This window comes from Oncorhynchus kisutch, linkage group LG30 (assembly GCF_002021735.2).
Source record: "Oncorhynchus kisutch isolate 150728-3 linkage group LG30, Okis_V2, whole genome shotgun sequence".
NCBI lineage: Eukaryota > Metazoa > Chordata > Actinopteri > Salmoniformes > Salmonidae > Oncorhynchus > Oncorhynchus kisutch.
The window spans coordinates 15,437,484-15,453,851 of NC_034203.2; the positions used below are offsets into that span (position 1 = coordinate 15,437,484).

Sequence of the window (16,368 nt, forward strand, 5' to 3'; positions counted from 1 at the left end):
CTCCATGTGTAACTCTGTGTTGTTGTACGTGTCGAACTGCTTTGCTTGATCTTGTCCAGGTTGCAGTTGTAAATGAGAACTTGTTCTCAACTTGCCTACCTGGTTAAATAAAGGTGAAATTTTAAAAAATGAGGCAGAATGAATCCTGTGAGGATGAGGCCTGGGATTCAAAATAAAAATGTTGAACAAAACGCACATCACGACAAAGAGAGACCTAAGACAGCAACACAAAATGGTAGCAACACAAACATGGCACAAACACCGTTAGGCACAGACAACATATATACATATATACAGTTGAAGTCAGAAGTTTACATACACTTATGTTGGAGTCATTAAAACTCGTTTATCAACCACTCCACAAATTTCTTGTTTACAAACTATAGTTTTGGAAAGTCGGTTAGGACATCTACTTTGTGCATGACACAAGTACTTTTTCCAGCAATTGCTTACAGACAGATTATTTCACTTATAATTCACTGTATCACAATTCCAAAGGGTCAGAAGTTTACATACACTAAGTTGACTGTGCCTTTAAACAGCTTGGAAAATTCCAGAAAATAATGTAATAGCTTTAGAAGCTTCTGATATGCTAATTAACATCATTTGAGTCAATTGGAGATGTACTTGTGCATGTATTTCAAGGCCTACCTTCAAACTCAGTGCCTCTGCTTGACATCATGAGAAAATCAAAAGAAATCAGCCAACACCTCCAAAAAAAATTGTAGACCTCCATAAGTCTGGATTGCTCATTGGGAGCAATTTCCAAATGCCTGAAGGTACCACGATCAACTGTACAAACAATAGTACGCAAGTATAAACACCATGGGACAACACAGCTGTCATACTGCTCAGGAAGGAGATGTGTTCTGTCTCCTAGAGATGAACGTACTTTGGTGCGAAAAGTGCAAATCAATCCCAGAACAACAGCAAAGGACCTAGTGAAGATGCTGGAGGAAACAGGTACAAAAGTATCTATATCCACCGTAAAGCGAGTCCTATATCGACATAACCTGAAAGGCCTCTCAGCAAGGAAGAAGCCACTGCTCCAAAACCGCCATAAAAAAGCCAGACGACGGTTTGCAACTGTACATGGGGACAAAGATCGTACTTTTTGGAGAAATGTCCTCTGGTCTGATGAAACAAAAATAGAACTGTTTGGCCATAATGACCATCCTTGGAGGAAAAAGGGGGAGGCTTGCAAGCCGAAGAACACCATCCTAACCTTGAAGCACGGGGGTGGTAGCATCATGTTGAGGGGGTACTTTGCTGCAGGAGGGACTGGTGCACTTCACAAAATAGATGGCATCACTAGGAAAGAAAATTATGTGGATATATTGAAGCAACATCTCAAGACATCAGTCAGGAAGTTAAAGTTTGGTCGCAAATGGGTCTTCCAAATGTACAATGACCCCAAGCATACTTCCAAAGTTGTGGCAAAATGGCTTAAGGACAACAAAGTCAAGGTATTGGATTGGCCATCACAAAACCCTGACTAACATTTGTGGGCAGAACTGAAAAAGCTTGTGCAAGCAAGGAGGCTTACAAACCTGACTCAGTTACACCAGCTCTGTCAGGAGGAATGAGCCAAAATTCACCCAAATTATTGTGGGAATCTTATGGAAGGCTACCCGAAACGTTTGATCCAATGTTAAACAATTTAAAGGCAATGCTACCAAATACTAATTGAGTGCATGTAAACTTCTGACCCACTGGGAATGTGATGAAAGAAAGAAAAGCTGAAATAAATCATGCTCTGCTATTATTCTGACATTTCACATTCTTAAAATAAAGCGATGATCCTAACTGACCTAATACAGGGAATTTTTACTAGGATTAAATGTCAGGAATTGTGAAAAATTTAGTTGAAATGTATTGCTAAGGCGTATGTAAACTTCCGACTTCAACTGCATATATAATAGAGAGGGAGAGAGAAAGACAGAGAGAGAGACACACAGAGAGAGACAGTACTGCTGAGCTACGGGAATTCTCTAACCCATACTTGGGGGTTTCATAGAGGCTCAGTGATTCCTCTCCCCAGCTGCTCCCCATCTGGGGTGTATGGCGGGCCGGAGGAGATAAGAACGCCTTCAAAGAAAACGACACAGTCAGACACACGCACACGCACACGCACACGCATTAAAGACGATGCAATGAAAATGTATTCTTGAACAGTGCAGTCGCTGCGCAGCCTGTTATTGTGTAGTGTGGTTTTAGTCAGAGCCATGGTACTGACAGATTGGAGAGTCCCATTCCAGCAGGACTGGGTTTGTCTGCTGTCGATTTTGCTCTCTGCTTTTTGTTTGTGTGTGTCTCTGCAGGCCTGTATGTGCCTGTGTCTGTTGGTGCCAGTTTATGCTGCTTGCCTCTGACTGTGTTTTTTTCTACTGTCTCTGTATCCCACTCATTGTGTTTTATGTGTCTGGCGTACAGTGCACATCCTATCCTTATCCTGAGAATACATTTTAAACACTTCCTCTCCGGGTTCATCTCTGTGGCATCTTTTCATACGCAGTACAAAGCCCTGAAACGCAGAGAGAGAAGTGGTGTAAAGTTTCGGAGAAGTCGGTGCAGAGCCCCAGTCCTCACAGCTAAACTACACTAAACGGCAGGGAGCTGTATCATAGGCAACACCTCTTTGAGACTGACCTTTGTCCTACTGTTGTTTGTCGCAAGGGGGATTCTGGGAAAGAAAACACATAAAAGGGAAATTATACCCTTTCATTTTTGCATTTACTCTGCTTCCAAACCCCCTGTGAAGAGATGACTGTGTCATGTAAAGAGGGGGAGAGAGAAAACAGAACAAGGAGGAAAACATCGATCAACAGCTCAGCTAAGAACCAGTAAAGCACAACAAAGTAAAGCACTACCACTGCCTGAACGTGACGTCTGTAGAGAACATAGACTGCCTATCTAAATCCTCCTACTAGGACGGCTAGTAGCCTAGTTCACTGGTTCTCAATCCTGGTCCTGGGGGACCCAAAGGTGTTGCACATTTTGCCCTAGCACTACACAGCTGATTCAAATGATCGACTCATCAAAAGGCAAAAACTAAAATGTGCTCCCTTTGTGTCCCCATGACCAAGGTTGAGAAGCACTGGCCTAATTGTTTAGAGCATTGGGCCAGTAACCAAAATGTTTCTGGTTTGAATCCCCAAGATGACTAGGTCAAAAATCTATCAATGTGCCCGTGAGCAAGGCACTTAATCCTAGTTGCTCTGGATATAAGTGTCTGCTAAACTGTAAATGTAATCCCACCAGATTGGACTTCCTGTTTTACACTTCCTGTTTCCTGTCACATTCCAGATTACCTCCTGGAGCTGCTGAACCGTTCTGAGGTTGTCCTGCAAGAGTCCTATCCCCCGGTGCTAGGTTTCCTGTACACCCAGAACACCCGCGTGTTCTCTGACCTGTACACGGAGCTGAGACGGTACTACCGCGGTTCCAACATCAACATAGAGGAGGCGCTCAACGAGTTCTGGGCCCGCCTGCTGGAGAGGCTGTTCAAGGGAGCCAACGGACAATACCTCATAGGTACGTAAACATTACACATTGAACTTAAATATGATCTTTGAAATATTCACTTTTAAAATCTCCATTGAAAATAAATGCTGCTTTTTTCCCCCCCAACTTATCCAAACATTAAGTAGAATAATAATAAAATGATTTCATCAATCTGACTCCAATGTTATGTGAATGAATGCAACCGGCCCTGTGCGTCTCTGGAGGATCGAGCAAGATAGCGAATAATTGCATCAGTGACTCAGTATGTCTATAATGAACATGTGTCTGTCTTGCACCGTTATGCAATTATTAAGAGGCTGGGTACAAACAGCTAATCTCGGCGACCAATGTTCCAGCATTAATTTTTTGCGGCTAGCAGCTCTGGGATGTTAAGTTGGTACCCAAGCATGTGCTCTGTGTGTAGTGTAGTTAATTTAACAACTATCAAATTATAGGCATATCGCCAATCAAATAATGACTCTGTGAAAGGAGGAATGGATTTACCAATAGAATGTATTAGTCACAAAATAATTGACACTCAAACAATTACAGTGTACATGAAACATGACAAACCACTCAGAATAAATGACTATAACCAATAGGCTCAGACTTTTATTTAACCAGGCAAGTCAGGTAAGAACAACTTCTTATTTACAATGACGGTCTACTGGAGAGCAGTTGGTTAACTGCCTTGTTCAGGGGCAGAATGACCTCAGGGGTTCGATCTAGCAACCTTTCGGTTACTGGCCTAACGCTCTAACCACTAGGCTACCTGCTGCAGACTTAAAGTGGTTACACTTGTCTTCAGTTCAGAATATTCTCTAAGACACACACAAAAAAGGACGCGTGTCTGACATACACAGGAGCTTCGTAGCAGGTTCTCAAGGTATGAGCCAATTCACGGCTCTTTAAACCACATTTCAAATAGCTCAAGTGGGAACCCAACCGGAATGAACATTTCTTAACACTTTGCTTGTGAAAGCAAAAGACAGCAAAACACCAGGCAGATTCTAATCGAATCATCTCAATTTGAATGTTATGACCAAACAACAGGAATGTGCCTGACAACCAGTCAACCCGACATACCATTTCAATTCCAGTCAGACATCGGCCAGAAGACACAATGCCATCAGACATATTAACATGTGCAGCCCTTGGAACAAACCCAACACGACAACTTAATTCACACGGTAACATGAATTGAATTTGTTTCGAGTTTACGTCAGTCATCACACCTCTCCTAGCGCCTATGTCCCTAAGGACTTCCGTCGGGACGTCTCTTTCCCGAGATTGCCACGGCCAAGGTGTTGACTCTCTCCTATGAGATGCAAATATACAGCCGTCCATCCAGACAATGCCAAATTGTATGAACGTGCCAGGCCGGCGTCTATCACTGGCCTTCGTCATCGTTCACATTTGTTCACTCTCTATTTTTCCGCCCCACAAACTCTTGCGTTGAAATTGAATAACTGGTAAATATTATCATGATTTTCATCTTGTTTGCTGTCAACTTTTATTCTTAACTATGTTAGGTTGTTATATTGCTTTAGCTGTCATTATGAGGGAAATATGAAGGGTGTTTAACTAATAAAGTTGTTTTGATTGTAGGTGATGACTACCTAGAGTGTGTGTCCAAGCAGTCGGAGACGCTGCGACCCTTTGGTGACACCCCCCGCGACCTCAAGTTGAAGGTGACACGTACATTTGTGGCGGCACGCTCCTTTGTCCAGGGACTGGTGATCAGCGGGGAGGTGGTTCGCAAGGTGTCACAGGTAAGACAGATTATGTTTCTCCCTCTTATGTTTGCCAGTGTCTTTGTCTCTCTCTCTCTCTCGTGCGCGCGCTGTCCCTCTCTCATCCTGTCAATTAAACCTACTGTACATCAATCTGGCACTTCATACACCAAGTATCTGGAGCTTTGAGATACGTTTATGAGAAACGTTCTACCAAACTAATGCCACGGCATGAGAGAAGAATCCCCTGTGCCTCTTCTTCTAATGTAAACAAAACACCCACACTACAGGCAGCTAAATGGACGGCTCAAATCCTCCATGAATCCTACAGCATCCGGCATTTATTTTGTCTTGTCGTGTTGTCTGTGGCTTCGGACTTTTGTAGCGGCTGTGCGTCACACTGTGTACAGTAGTTCTATGGCGGCTCTGTACTGCTTCTCTAGAACAGTGTGTGGTAAACACACTCAGTCACGGGGCCCATTAACAGCCTATAAATAGGGCTGTGCGTCTCATTACTGGCCAATTAATCTCTGATAGAGTTACCGCGCATCAGAGGAGGGAGAAATCTAAGAGCAGAACACTAGGTCGTTCACACATAGTGTGTACAGGAGAGAAGGGAGAGAGTGAGCCACAGCTCTGGACAATGTCAATGGAGCTACCTGAGGTAGAGGAAGGGAAGGTAGGAGAGTAGAGGAATGGGTTGAGAGTAGAGGAATGGAGGAGAGAGGAAGGTGAGGAGGAGAAAGGGGAGATTTATGCATTATGTGGAGTTTCGAGTCTGATTGGACCAGCCAGGGGTGCAGCGGGCTGAGCAGAATGCCAGATGGCATGCTGGGATATGGGTACGCCCCCCCCCCCTCTCCTCCCTGTAGTTCCAATCAGACTGTAGTTGGGATTGTGTTGTTAGGAGAAAGGGAAACGGAGAGAGAAAGAGCGGGTAGAGAGGGTTTAGATGAGGTAGAGAAGAAAGAGCGAATGGAAGACAACGGGTAACAGAGGAGGGAGAGTCGGAGTGAGAGGGACACTCATGTACACACATGTTGACCTTGGCTGTGACAAGAGATCACTGTGAGATCTACACCTTCTCTCCCCCCTCCCCTGCCATCAAATCACACCGTATCCCAGAGTACTGTCTGTGTGCCTGTGTTAATACGTGCCAGAATACTCCCTGACCTCATTGAGAATAGCAACGGTTGCCCTGCGCCCCGGCATTAGTGCAAGGATGACATTTTGTAATTTGTAAGAGCCGCACTAATTACTTACGCATTTTCCCCAGCCAATGTCGTTTAATGGACACATCGCTGAATGTCCTTCAGCAGCAGCAACACGGCTATAGTCAGGAAATATGGATCAGATCAAGCAGCTCTGGGGGAGAAGAGGAGAAGGGAGGGGAATAGGTGTGTGGGGGTGAGATAGCTAGCAACTGCTTATCAGCCTGACACCCTGCGGGCTGGCAGTGCTCTGTAGTCCAGCCTAGCAGGTCTGGAGAGTGGATCCACAGGGTATACGTCATAAATAGAAATGCCAGCTTAGCGTCTGGCTGTCTGCCCATGCTAATACTATTCCTTGTTCCCCTGCTAGGCTAGGCTACACTAACTGTTGCCATGCTAATGCCTGGCCTTTTCCCCTTAAGCCCATGCTAACTCTAATGCCCACTTACAGTATGCCTGTGGCATGGCTAGGCTAACTTCTGCCATGCTTTCCCTTATTCCCCCGGCTACGCTAGGCTACACTACGCTAGCTGTGGCCATGGTAATTCTGGGCCTTATTCCCTTATGCTCGCAGCTTCGCTTCGCTAGGCTTCGCTACCTGTGGCCACTGTAATTCTAGGCTTTTTTCCCTTATGCTTGCAGCTAGGCAATGCTACGTTGTGCGCTTAATTGAGTTACCCGAAGGTCCCTCTGTGTGGGCTGTGTGTCTTATCCCCTCTATAGGGACACACTTAGAGAGGTGCATCACGCTAACACGCTAACCTTCACATCAGCACAATACCCTCACCTTGCCTTATGGAGAGGACAATTATATAGTAGTGAACACACTTTTAGTAGGCTATACCTCCTCATGACTGTTGCAAAGAGATGACCTCAAACAGTTTATAAAAGCCTAATTTCACTTTAATAACTGCACTTTCCGTATTTCAGAATTGGAGAGTGTGAACTGTATCTTTCCCTATTGCGGTAATATCAACAAATGTCATTGGTGCGCTGATTATAACACTCCCCTTGCACTATGCATGACGGGGGGACATTTTTCATCATCGCAACAATATTGACCCCCTACAGAAGAGCGGATGTTTCTCGGTAGTAGTGCTCTGATTTTAACCTTACTCTTGTCTTGTGTGTGGAGGGGGCCATTTCTCATGGGTGCGTTAACTGCTGTAGCAGGAGCTGATTGCCTGAGCCCAGGGCTATACTTTATGGTGTCTCTCCTTTCCAACCGCCTGCAGATGTGTGTGTGTGTGTGTTAATCTGTGAGTGTGGGTTAGTGTGCACACATAAAGGAACGGGAAAGAGAGAGAGAGAGAGAGACAAAGAGAGGCTCAGAGGTAGTTCTCTCTCTCCTCCCTGTGTGTATTCCCTACCTTCCAACATCACCACCAGTTTTCAGGGACGCTCTCTGTCCTGATGGTACAGTACAGTAGGAAGTAGGCCACAGCACGCGCCACATATATCACTATGAGGCTTGGAGTCTAGTACGGCTAACGCAGGGGGAAGAGGCTACTCATATATCTTCATTAATTACACAATGAGAGAGAGAGAGAGGCCACCCTATTCCCAGGACCTCTCTGACATGTATACAGTATATGGAGATGTAGTGTAGTCAGGGTCACAGTGGTAAGGTTGAATAATGTACTGTTTACATGTAGTACTGATAATGTCATTGGCGTGGCACGTGCGCGCACACACACACACACACACACACACACACACTTGCTCTTAATTCACAATTCTCCAAAGGTTACCTAATTAGTGTAAGGTCGGTGTGTAGAACTGTGTAGTTTGTGTCTGTGTCGGTTAGCCAGGCCCAGCATCTCTCTCTCTCTCTCTCTCTCTCTCTCTCTCTCTCTCTCTCTCTCTCTCTCTCTCTCTCTCTCTCTGCTTGGTGTGCATCCAAAGAATTACAGGGAGGGAAACTGTGAGCATTAACCTCAAGCAATCAGGGCATGGATGATTTGCTCACTCCATTAAGCCTATTGTCTATGGTTTGGGATGTCAGAGATACAGTATGCTAGTCTGAACCCAGATTTGTTTGTGTCCCTCTCATTGCCTCATTGTTTGGCATGACAATGAATGAAAAGGAGTTGACAAGACAGCACAAACAGATCTGGGATCAGGCTAAACAGTATAGCGTCGCAGTCTGATGAAAACCTCTCATCTTTGACAGTTGAAATTTTTTAAAAAACATTTATTGAAGACAATGACTCCCTTCCATGTACTCTGAATATTTCAAGACTCTAGGACCAAGAAAATGTATGGAAAATAGCTTCTGACGTTTCAGAACTGTATGTTCTGTAATGGGAAAATATTTGTCCATTTCCTGAAAAGTTTCTGTTTTGGAGATAAGAGTTTTCCATCAGACGGTGACGATAATAGGGTTCTCTGGCTGCAGTCGTGCTACAAAGCCCTCACTTCATTGAATGTGTGCAGGATGATAACATTAACTCAAATGAAGGAAAAATCCTTCCTTTCAAATATTCTGTCTCTTCCTTTGTGTCTACTCCCTGACTCTAGGTCTTCATGTTCTCTCTCCCACCTCTCCGTTTGCTTTCTGGGACTTTATTATTGTCAACTCTTTTCTTCGGGCTCCACATATGCCTTTCCACCCCCAACCCCCCCCCCCAAATGTCTCTCTCTCTCTCATCAAAACAGTGATTGCCTGACTCATTTCTTTCCCTAACGAGCGGAGGAGAAAAGGAGTGAAGGAGGAGAGGAGGGGGGACACGGGGGCGTGCTGTCGAGTCAGGATGTGAAACAACACTATTTTATGTCATCACCAGAACCCTGCATTCCCATTGATTCATATTGACTGTTTCCTAATCAATAGATAGTCACTGACCTGCTGTCAACATCAATATCATCAACAGTCTATTTTTATGTAAAGTCAACTGTCTCCTGGTACGATATCAATAGCAGGTTAACAATCCCATTATAATTAGTAGATAAGGAACCTAGCTCATCAGTGCCATCACTGTCAGGTATCATTAGAGGAAGAGGCTTCTGTCGGTGGTCCTGAGACCATGTTCATTTGTCTAGAACATTGGATACTGTTAGCTAATGTCTGCATGTTTCTGCTAACTACGCTTTGTCTGACTTTGGTATGACAAGGGTGGCGGTTTCCAGGAAAAGCATCACACCGCCCCCGATGTCAGCTAAGAGGAGTTTGGTATTCCGAGCTGAGCTCTCAGTCTCCCTCTCACACAGATACACTTATACTGGAGTTTTGTATGCGTAGCCGGGGCTCTCTTACTAGCAGGGCTTACTGGTATTAACCCAGTTTCAGTCATAATGCACCAAGGCCCTTTCCTGAGGGAACAGCCCAGTGGGATAGCGAGAGAGAGAGAGAGAGAGAGAGGGAGAGAGAGAGAGGGAGAGAGGGAGAGAGAGAGAGAGAGAGAGAGAGAGAGAGAGAGAGAGAGGCGGAAGAAAATAAGGATGGAGGGATCTGGTGGAAAGTGAAGACGGATGTGTCATGCAGTGGGGGAAAAAGCTCATTCTCTCGGCTGATCAGTTTCCACGGTAACCAGGTTGACTAAAACCTACAAGCGCGGCGCTAGCGTAAAAGTATGGCCATGGGAAGTGAACTCCCGCTGTATTGTGTGTGTGTATGTGTGTGTGTGTGTGTGTGTGTGTGTGTGTGTGTGTGTGTGTGTGTGTGTGTGTGTCGTTTGTTCGCCCATCGCCAAGGAAACTCGCGTATTCACAGGATCTTAAGCTGTTCTCCTTTCCACATATCTCAGGACCCATGATAGCGAATGACAATAATGGAACTATTGTAGTAGTGGCAGAAGCAGTAGTAACTGTTGGAATGGCAGGGACAGTCACTGGAGGGCCTGATGCATTTCTTTCAGTCTTGTTTGTCATTGGAACATATATGCTATTGCTCATAGAGGTGTTGGAACGGCCAAGGCTTTGTATGAAAAGAAAACCATAAGAACTCACAGGGACATTCATTTCATGATTGAAGGGAAACATGTCGGTCTGTATTTAGCCTGGATGCCAGGCTGTTTCTGCCTCTGATTTGTCAATGCTCACAGGGGCATTTGTGTCTTTCCTACACTGTGTAAAGTACCTCAATTGAGTGTATGCATTAATATTGAAAGGTATTTATGATATACAGTACCAATCAAGAGTGTGTTGGGTCATTGTCCTGTTGAAAAACAAATGAGAGTCCCACTAAGCGCAAACCAGATGGGATGGCGTATCGCTGCAGAATGCTGTGGTAGCCATGCTGGTTAAGTGTGTCTTGAATTCTAAATAAATCAATGACAGTGTCACCAGCAAAACACCATCACACCTCCTCCATGCTTCACGGTGGGAACCACACATGCAGAGGTCATCCGTTCAACTCCTCTGCGTCTCACAAAGACACGGCGGTTGGAACCAAAAATCTCACATTTGGACTCATCAGACTAAAGGTCAGATTTCCACCGGTCTATTGTCCATTGCTCATGTTTCTTGGCCCAAGCAAGTCTCTTCTTATTATTGGTTTCCTTTAGTAGTGGTTTATTTGCAGCAATTTGACCATGAATGACTGATTCACGCAGTCTCCTCTGAACAGTTGATGTTGAGATGTGTCTGTTACTTGAACTCTGTGAAGCATTAATTTGGGCTGCAATCTGAGGTGCAGTTAACTCTAATGAACTTATCCTCTGCAGCAGAAGTACCTCTGGGTCTTCCTTTCCTGTGGCGGTCCTCATGAGAGACAGTTTCATCCTAGCGCTTGATGGTTTTTGTGACTGCACTTGAAGAAACTTTCAAAGTTCTTGACATTTTCTAGATTGACTGACCTTCATGTCTTAAAGTAATGATGGACTGTCATTTCTCTTTGCTTATTTGAGCTGTTCTTGCCATAATATGGACTTTTACCATACCATATAGGACTATCTTCTGTATACCCCCCTAGCTTGTCACAACACCACTGATTGGCTCCAATGCATTAAGAAGGAAGCAAATTCCACAAACTTTTAACAAGGCACACCTGTTAAATTGAAATGCAAGAAAAACCTTTGAATGAGTAGGTGTGTCCAAACTTTTGACTGGTACTGTATGTGTCATCTGTTTTGTTGTGTGCTTCCTCTCCCAGGTGCCCCTGAGCCCAGAGTGTGTGCGTGCCATCATGAAGATGACGTACTGTCGCCACTGCCGTGGCGTGCCCTCTGCCAGGCCCTGTGCCAACTACTGTGCAAACGTGCTGAAGGGCTGCCTTGCCAACCACGCCGACCTGGACACAGAGTGGAGAAACCTGGCTGGTGAGACATATAAACACACACACACACATTTGCACACTCATTTCATTCAATGCCTATAAGCATGCATTCGCATTTTAATATTGTATCCCCCCCCCTGTCTCTGTAGATGCCATGCTGCAGGTGGCTAACAGGTTTGAGGGTGCATCCAGTGTGAATGTGGTGTTCCTCTCTCTCCCCAAGCGTATCTCAGAGGCTATCACCACCATGATGGACAACATAGACACCTTTAACACCAAGGTCAGTACAGCAGTCAGCACACTCACACACGCGCACTCACACACGCACACGCACACTCACACACAAAACACGCACGCACACGCACACTTACAGATATACTACCGCCAGTCCACACTTTATAATATTATTACCGATCAAACTAATACGGTGTTGATCAGGGCTCATAGCCATATCACGTATTCAGAGCCTGATGTTGAATACCTGTGCTGATTTAATGTAATAATGTTCCACATACCTGAACAGGGACTCATAACACAGTCTCAAGGCCAGCCATGAACTTCTCCTTTTAATGGTGTACGAGCACCACTTTTATGTGCCTGTTAAAAAGCATAAGGAGCCATGAAATCTTATTTTTTTTATTTAGTGAAGGTGGGAAAATATGTAAATAGGGTTGGGGAACAAAGGCTTCTCTGTACTGCGCAGGTGTCGAGGTCAGATTTGGCCTGAGGCTCTGCCATGACCTGGCAGACTATCCTTCACAACACCAGACAGGATCAGATTACATGATTCTAACCTTAACCACTAGGGAGGAAACCAGCTGACCTGAGATCAGTGTCTAGGGACAGCTTCACCTGCTTATTGACAGTCTTCTATCGATGATCGATGATCTTCTATCGATGATGTATAGGCCTATTCGTCCTACCAGGTTTAGAAAGTCAGTTTGATTCATAAAGTGTTTCAATGTGCAACTACTGCTATTGCAGCTGCTCTGGTTTCATTAGTTATCACATGTCAACAGAGTTACAGTTAGGATTGGGAGTAGGACAAATTTGTTCAACATCCGTGAGTAGGGGCACCTTCTACCTCAGGTTGGTACCATACAGTATATCATAGATGTGTGTTCACGTGTTTTATAGAACAGTTATTTATGCAGGAGAGGCAGAGAGCCTCAGAGCCAAAACAGACTAAACAAGAGGCCAGTTTAACTTAAATCTGAAGGAGCGTAGGAGGTGTGTGTGTTCTTGGCATTGAAATTCTTAGGTTACTATATGATGTTAAATCTGAGTCCTCTGGCATTGTATGTAGTGCTAACTACTGTAAGTGGTGCGAAGTAGTGCTAACTACTGTAAGTAGTGCTAGTAGTGCTAACTACTGTAAGTAGTGCTAGTAGTGCTAACTACTGTAAGTAGTGCTAGTAGTGCTAACTATTGAAAGTAGTGCTAGTAGTACTAACTATTTTAAGTAGTGCTAACTATTGTAAGTTTTGCGAACTATTGTAAGTAGCGCTAACTATTGTAAGTTGTGATAGTAGTGCTAACTACTGTAAGCAGGGCTAGTAGTGCTAACTACTGTAAGTGGTGCTCAGTAGTGCTAGTAGTGCTAATTACTGTAAGAAGTGCTAACTATTGTAAGTAGTGCTAACTATTGTAAGTAGTGCTAGTAGTACTAACTATTGTAAGTAGTGCTAGTAGTGCTAACTATTGTAAGTAGTGCTGGTACTACTAACTACTGTAAGTGGTGCTAGTAGTCGTAGTAGTGGTAACTACTGTAATTAGTTCTAGTAATGCTAACTACTGTAAGCAGGCTATTAGTGCTAACTACTGTAAATAGTGCTAGTGCTACAGTAGTAGTGCTAAATTCTGTAAGTAGTTATACAGTAGTAGTGCTAGTAGTGCTAACTACTGTAAGTAGTGCTAGTAGTACTAACTATTGTAAGTAGTGCTAACTACTGTAACTAGTGCTAACTATTGTAAGTAGTGCTAGTAGTGCTATCTACTGTAAGTGGTGCTAAGTAGTGCTAGTACTACTAACTACTGTAAGTAGTGCTAGTAGTGCTAACTATTGTAAGCAGTGCTAACTATTGTAAGTAGTGGTAACTATTGTAAGGGAACACCCTCCTGAAATGGACAGAAATGAATGGGATCACATTGGCACCGTACGAAACATATACACGATGTACAATACCACTCAATTGGACAACATTTCATTCAAAGTTGAATGCAAATGCCAAGTGATCCAATAGATGGCGAGTGCGCTCCACCGTAATTTTTCATATTGCAAATGTAACACAAGTCAAGACCCAAGAGTAAAACGTATGACCCCCTTAAAAAGTGCTTTCTGGACCGATCGAAATTCTTTGGATTTTTTTTTGTCAATTACACATGCATAAGAACTGTATGAACACACTTTTGTCAAATTTTAGTATCATTATTATTATTTTATTTTTTGTCTATAAGGCATATGTTTGGTCCATTTGCAAGATGATTTCATAGGAAGTCAAAAGTCGAAAATGTGAAAAGAAAATCAAAAACTTATCACCCCCTTAAAAAAGTGTTTTCTGGACCATTTTTCGAAATTCTTTTGATTTTTGGTCAATTACACATGTATAAGAACTGTATGAACATACTTTTGTCATATTTTATTACCATAAAAAAATGTTTTACTTGTCCATAAGGCATATGTTTTGTCCATTTGCAATATGATTTCATAGGAAGTCGAAGTCAAAAGTCACTTTTTTTGTTGGCAAATGCCATAAGATATGTACAAATGCATTGTGAAAGATTTGAAAGTGTCAAATCAGGATGTTATATCTATTTGCCATGTATGATCAATGGAAGTCAGTTTGCAAACCCAAAAGTCAGTGAACCATGTCCAAAAGGCATTTATACTGCCCAAATGATATATAGCACTATGTTAAACCATGAATTAACCTAGATGGTCTATTTGTCATGTATACTGAGAGAGAAGTGGGATGTCCAAAATGACAAGGGGCGCCCCCTATTGGATGGGCACGGGTGGAGGCTGCTCCCTACCCAACTGTGCTACCCTGTAATGGCATTAAAAAACATTTACAAAAAATTATGCTCCTGATAACCCATTCCAATCACCAGGTGCACGGCTGTCCATTTGCAATATGTTTCAATGGGCAGTTACCATCAAGAATTTGACATGCTGAAATGCAAAATTGACTGGCCTGATGAACTCCGGATGGCCGGGCAGTGCTAGTGGTACCTCTCCATCGCTCGATGGTGACATGAGAGAAGTGGGACTCGTTTTTTAACGTTTTTTTAAAAACGTCCAAAATCCTTTCCATCTCTCGTTGGTGTTGATTTCAGAATGTCATTTTGGTGATTTTACCTCACTGTTTAAACATATTGCAAATGGACAAAAGTCAGCCAGCAAGTCACCGTCCATCAGTAAATTAGATCTCATTCTGACACCAAACTGACACCACACCCACTTCTCCAACTCGTTTAGAGGCCAACTATCACATATTTCAGGGCAGGCCCAAAATTCACAGCGCCTTCTGTTCAAACCATAATAAAAACATAAACCACGTAGTTACGTTCTAGCTGCGGGTCCAGTTCTGACATCATATGTAGGCCTAGCTGAGGCAACTCCGAATCCCAAGTTTCGGCTCGATAGGTCATTTGGAGCCTGAGTAGCGACCTTAATTGGTGTTGAAAATCCATATTTTCTGGGCATTACTACAGGGTCCTTGAATGAGCTATCGGACAGAAACGTTAGGGTCCATCTCTATGGGCCGAGGTGGTTTCAATGCACCTCGTCGTGCGACTCTGGGACATTTCTAAATGTCATCATTTTCGTGATGTCAAAATGAATTGAAATTATTGCAAATGTACGAGGCTGTTTCTCGTTCTGAGAACCTCTAGAGCCACATAACTCACCGTGCAATCTCGACTTAAGCTCTAGAACGGGTTTCTAAAGTTTTAGAGCTCTAGTTCTAACGGTTCTTTGATAGTTTGAACAAAGGTAACTATTGCAGGCTCTGTCTGTCTCTAAGCCCCACACGGTGTCACTTCATCCTTGCTGTGTGCGTGTGTGAGTTTTTCTTGGAAATTTGATGGGATGAATGACTGATTTACAGTTCATGAGTGTTGCCTAATCACACATATGAAGTTTTGGAAAGATCTGACTTTTTTAACCCTTCGAAACAGCCCCTTTGACCCCAATTATGGCACTTCCGGTTGGCACAGGAAGCTAAAAGTAAACACATATCCTCATTGGGGTAGGCTTTTACGGAATCCTGAGTTTTAAGTCTATATATTAAGAACTGACTGATTTACACAGGGTTGAATGCACTATTTCTATCAAACTGCAGGTTGGGCATGGCAAAACGCTTTTAGGGTGATTTTAACCACTTCCGGTTGCTTCAGGAAGCTTAGAATCGACACAGGTAGACCACATAGTGGCCTGATGGATTGTCATCGAAGACAGGTTCATAAGGCATTCATAACCCACATAGGCTACAGGTTGAATTTAGAGGAGCAGGCAATGTATTCCTATGGGGAGAGATGTCATTGTAAACTATGAGATGAAAAAACCCTGTTTTCACTGTTAAGGGTTAATGCCACATGGTCAAGGTTTGCACAGATCGGGAGGACCTCAGGAACGTTCCTGAGGTCAAATTGTGCTTCTAACCTTAACGGTTCTCTCTCTGTCTCCCAAAAGCACTTGAAATTT

General features: G+C 43.6%; 1 protein-coding gene across 1 annotated transcript in view; it reads left to right on the forward strand.

Annotated features, from left to right (window-relative positions):
• The window catches only part of LOC109875352 (glypican-1), a 118,871-nt gene that overhangs the window by 93,009 nt on the left and 9,494 nt on the right, over positions 1 to 16,368 (forward strand). The window contains exons 4-7 of the mRNA XM_020467679.2: positions 3,307 to 3,534; positions 5,113 to 5,276; positions 11,541 to 11,706; positions 11,813 to 11,943. Of these exons, the coding sequence (XP_020323268.1) occupies positions 3,307 to 3,534; positions 5,113 to 5,276; positions 11,541 to 11,706; positions 11,813 to 11,943 (689 nt within the window). The remainder of the gene's footprint in view (positions 1 to 3,306; positions 3,535 to 5,112; positions 5,277 to 11,540; positions 11,707 to 11,812; positions 11,944 to 16,368) is intronic.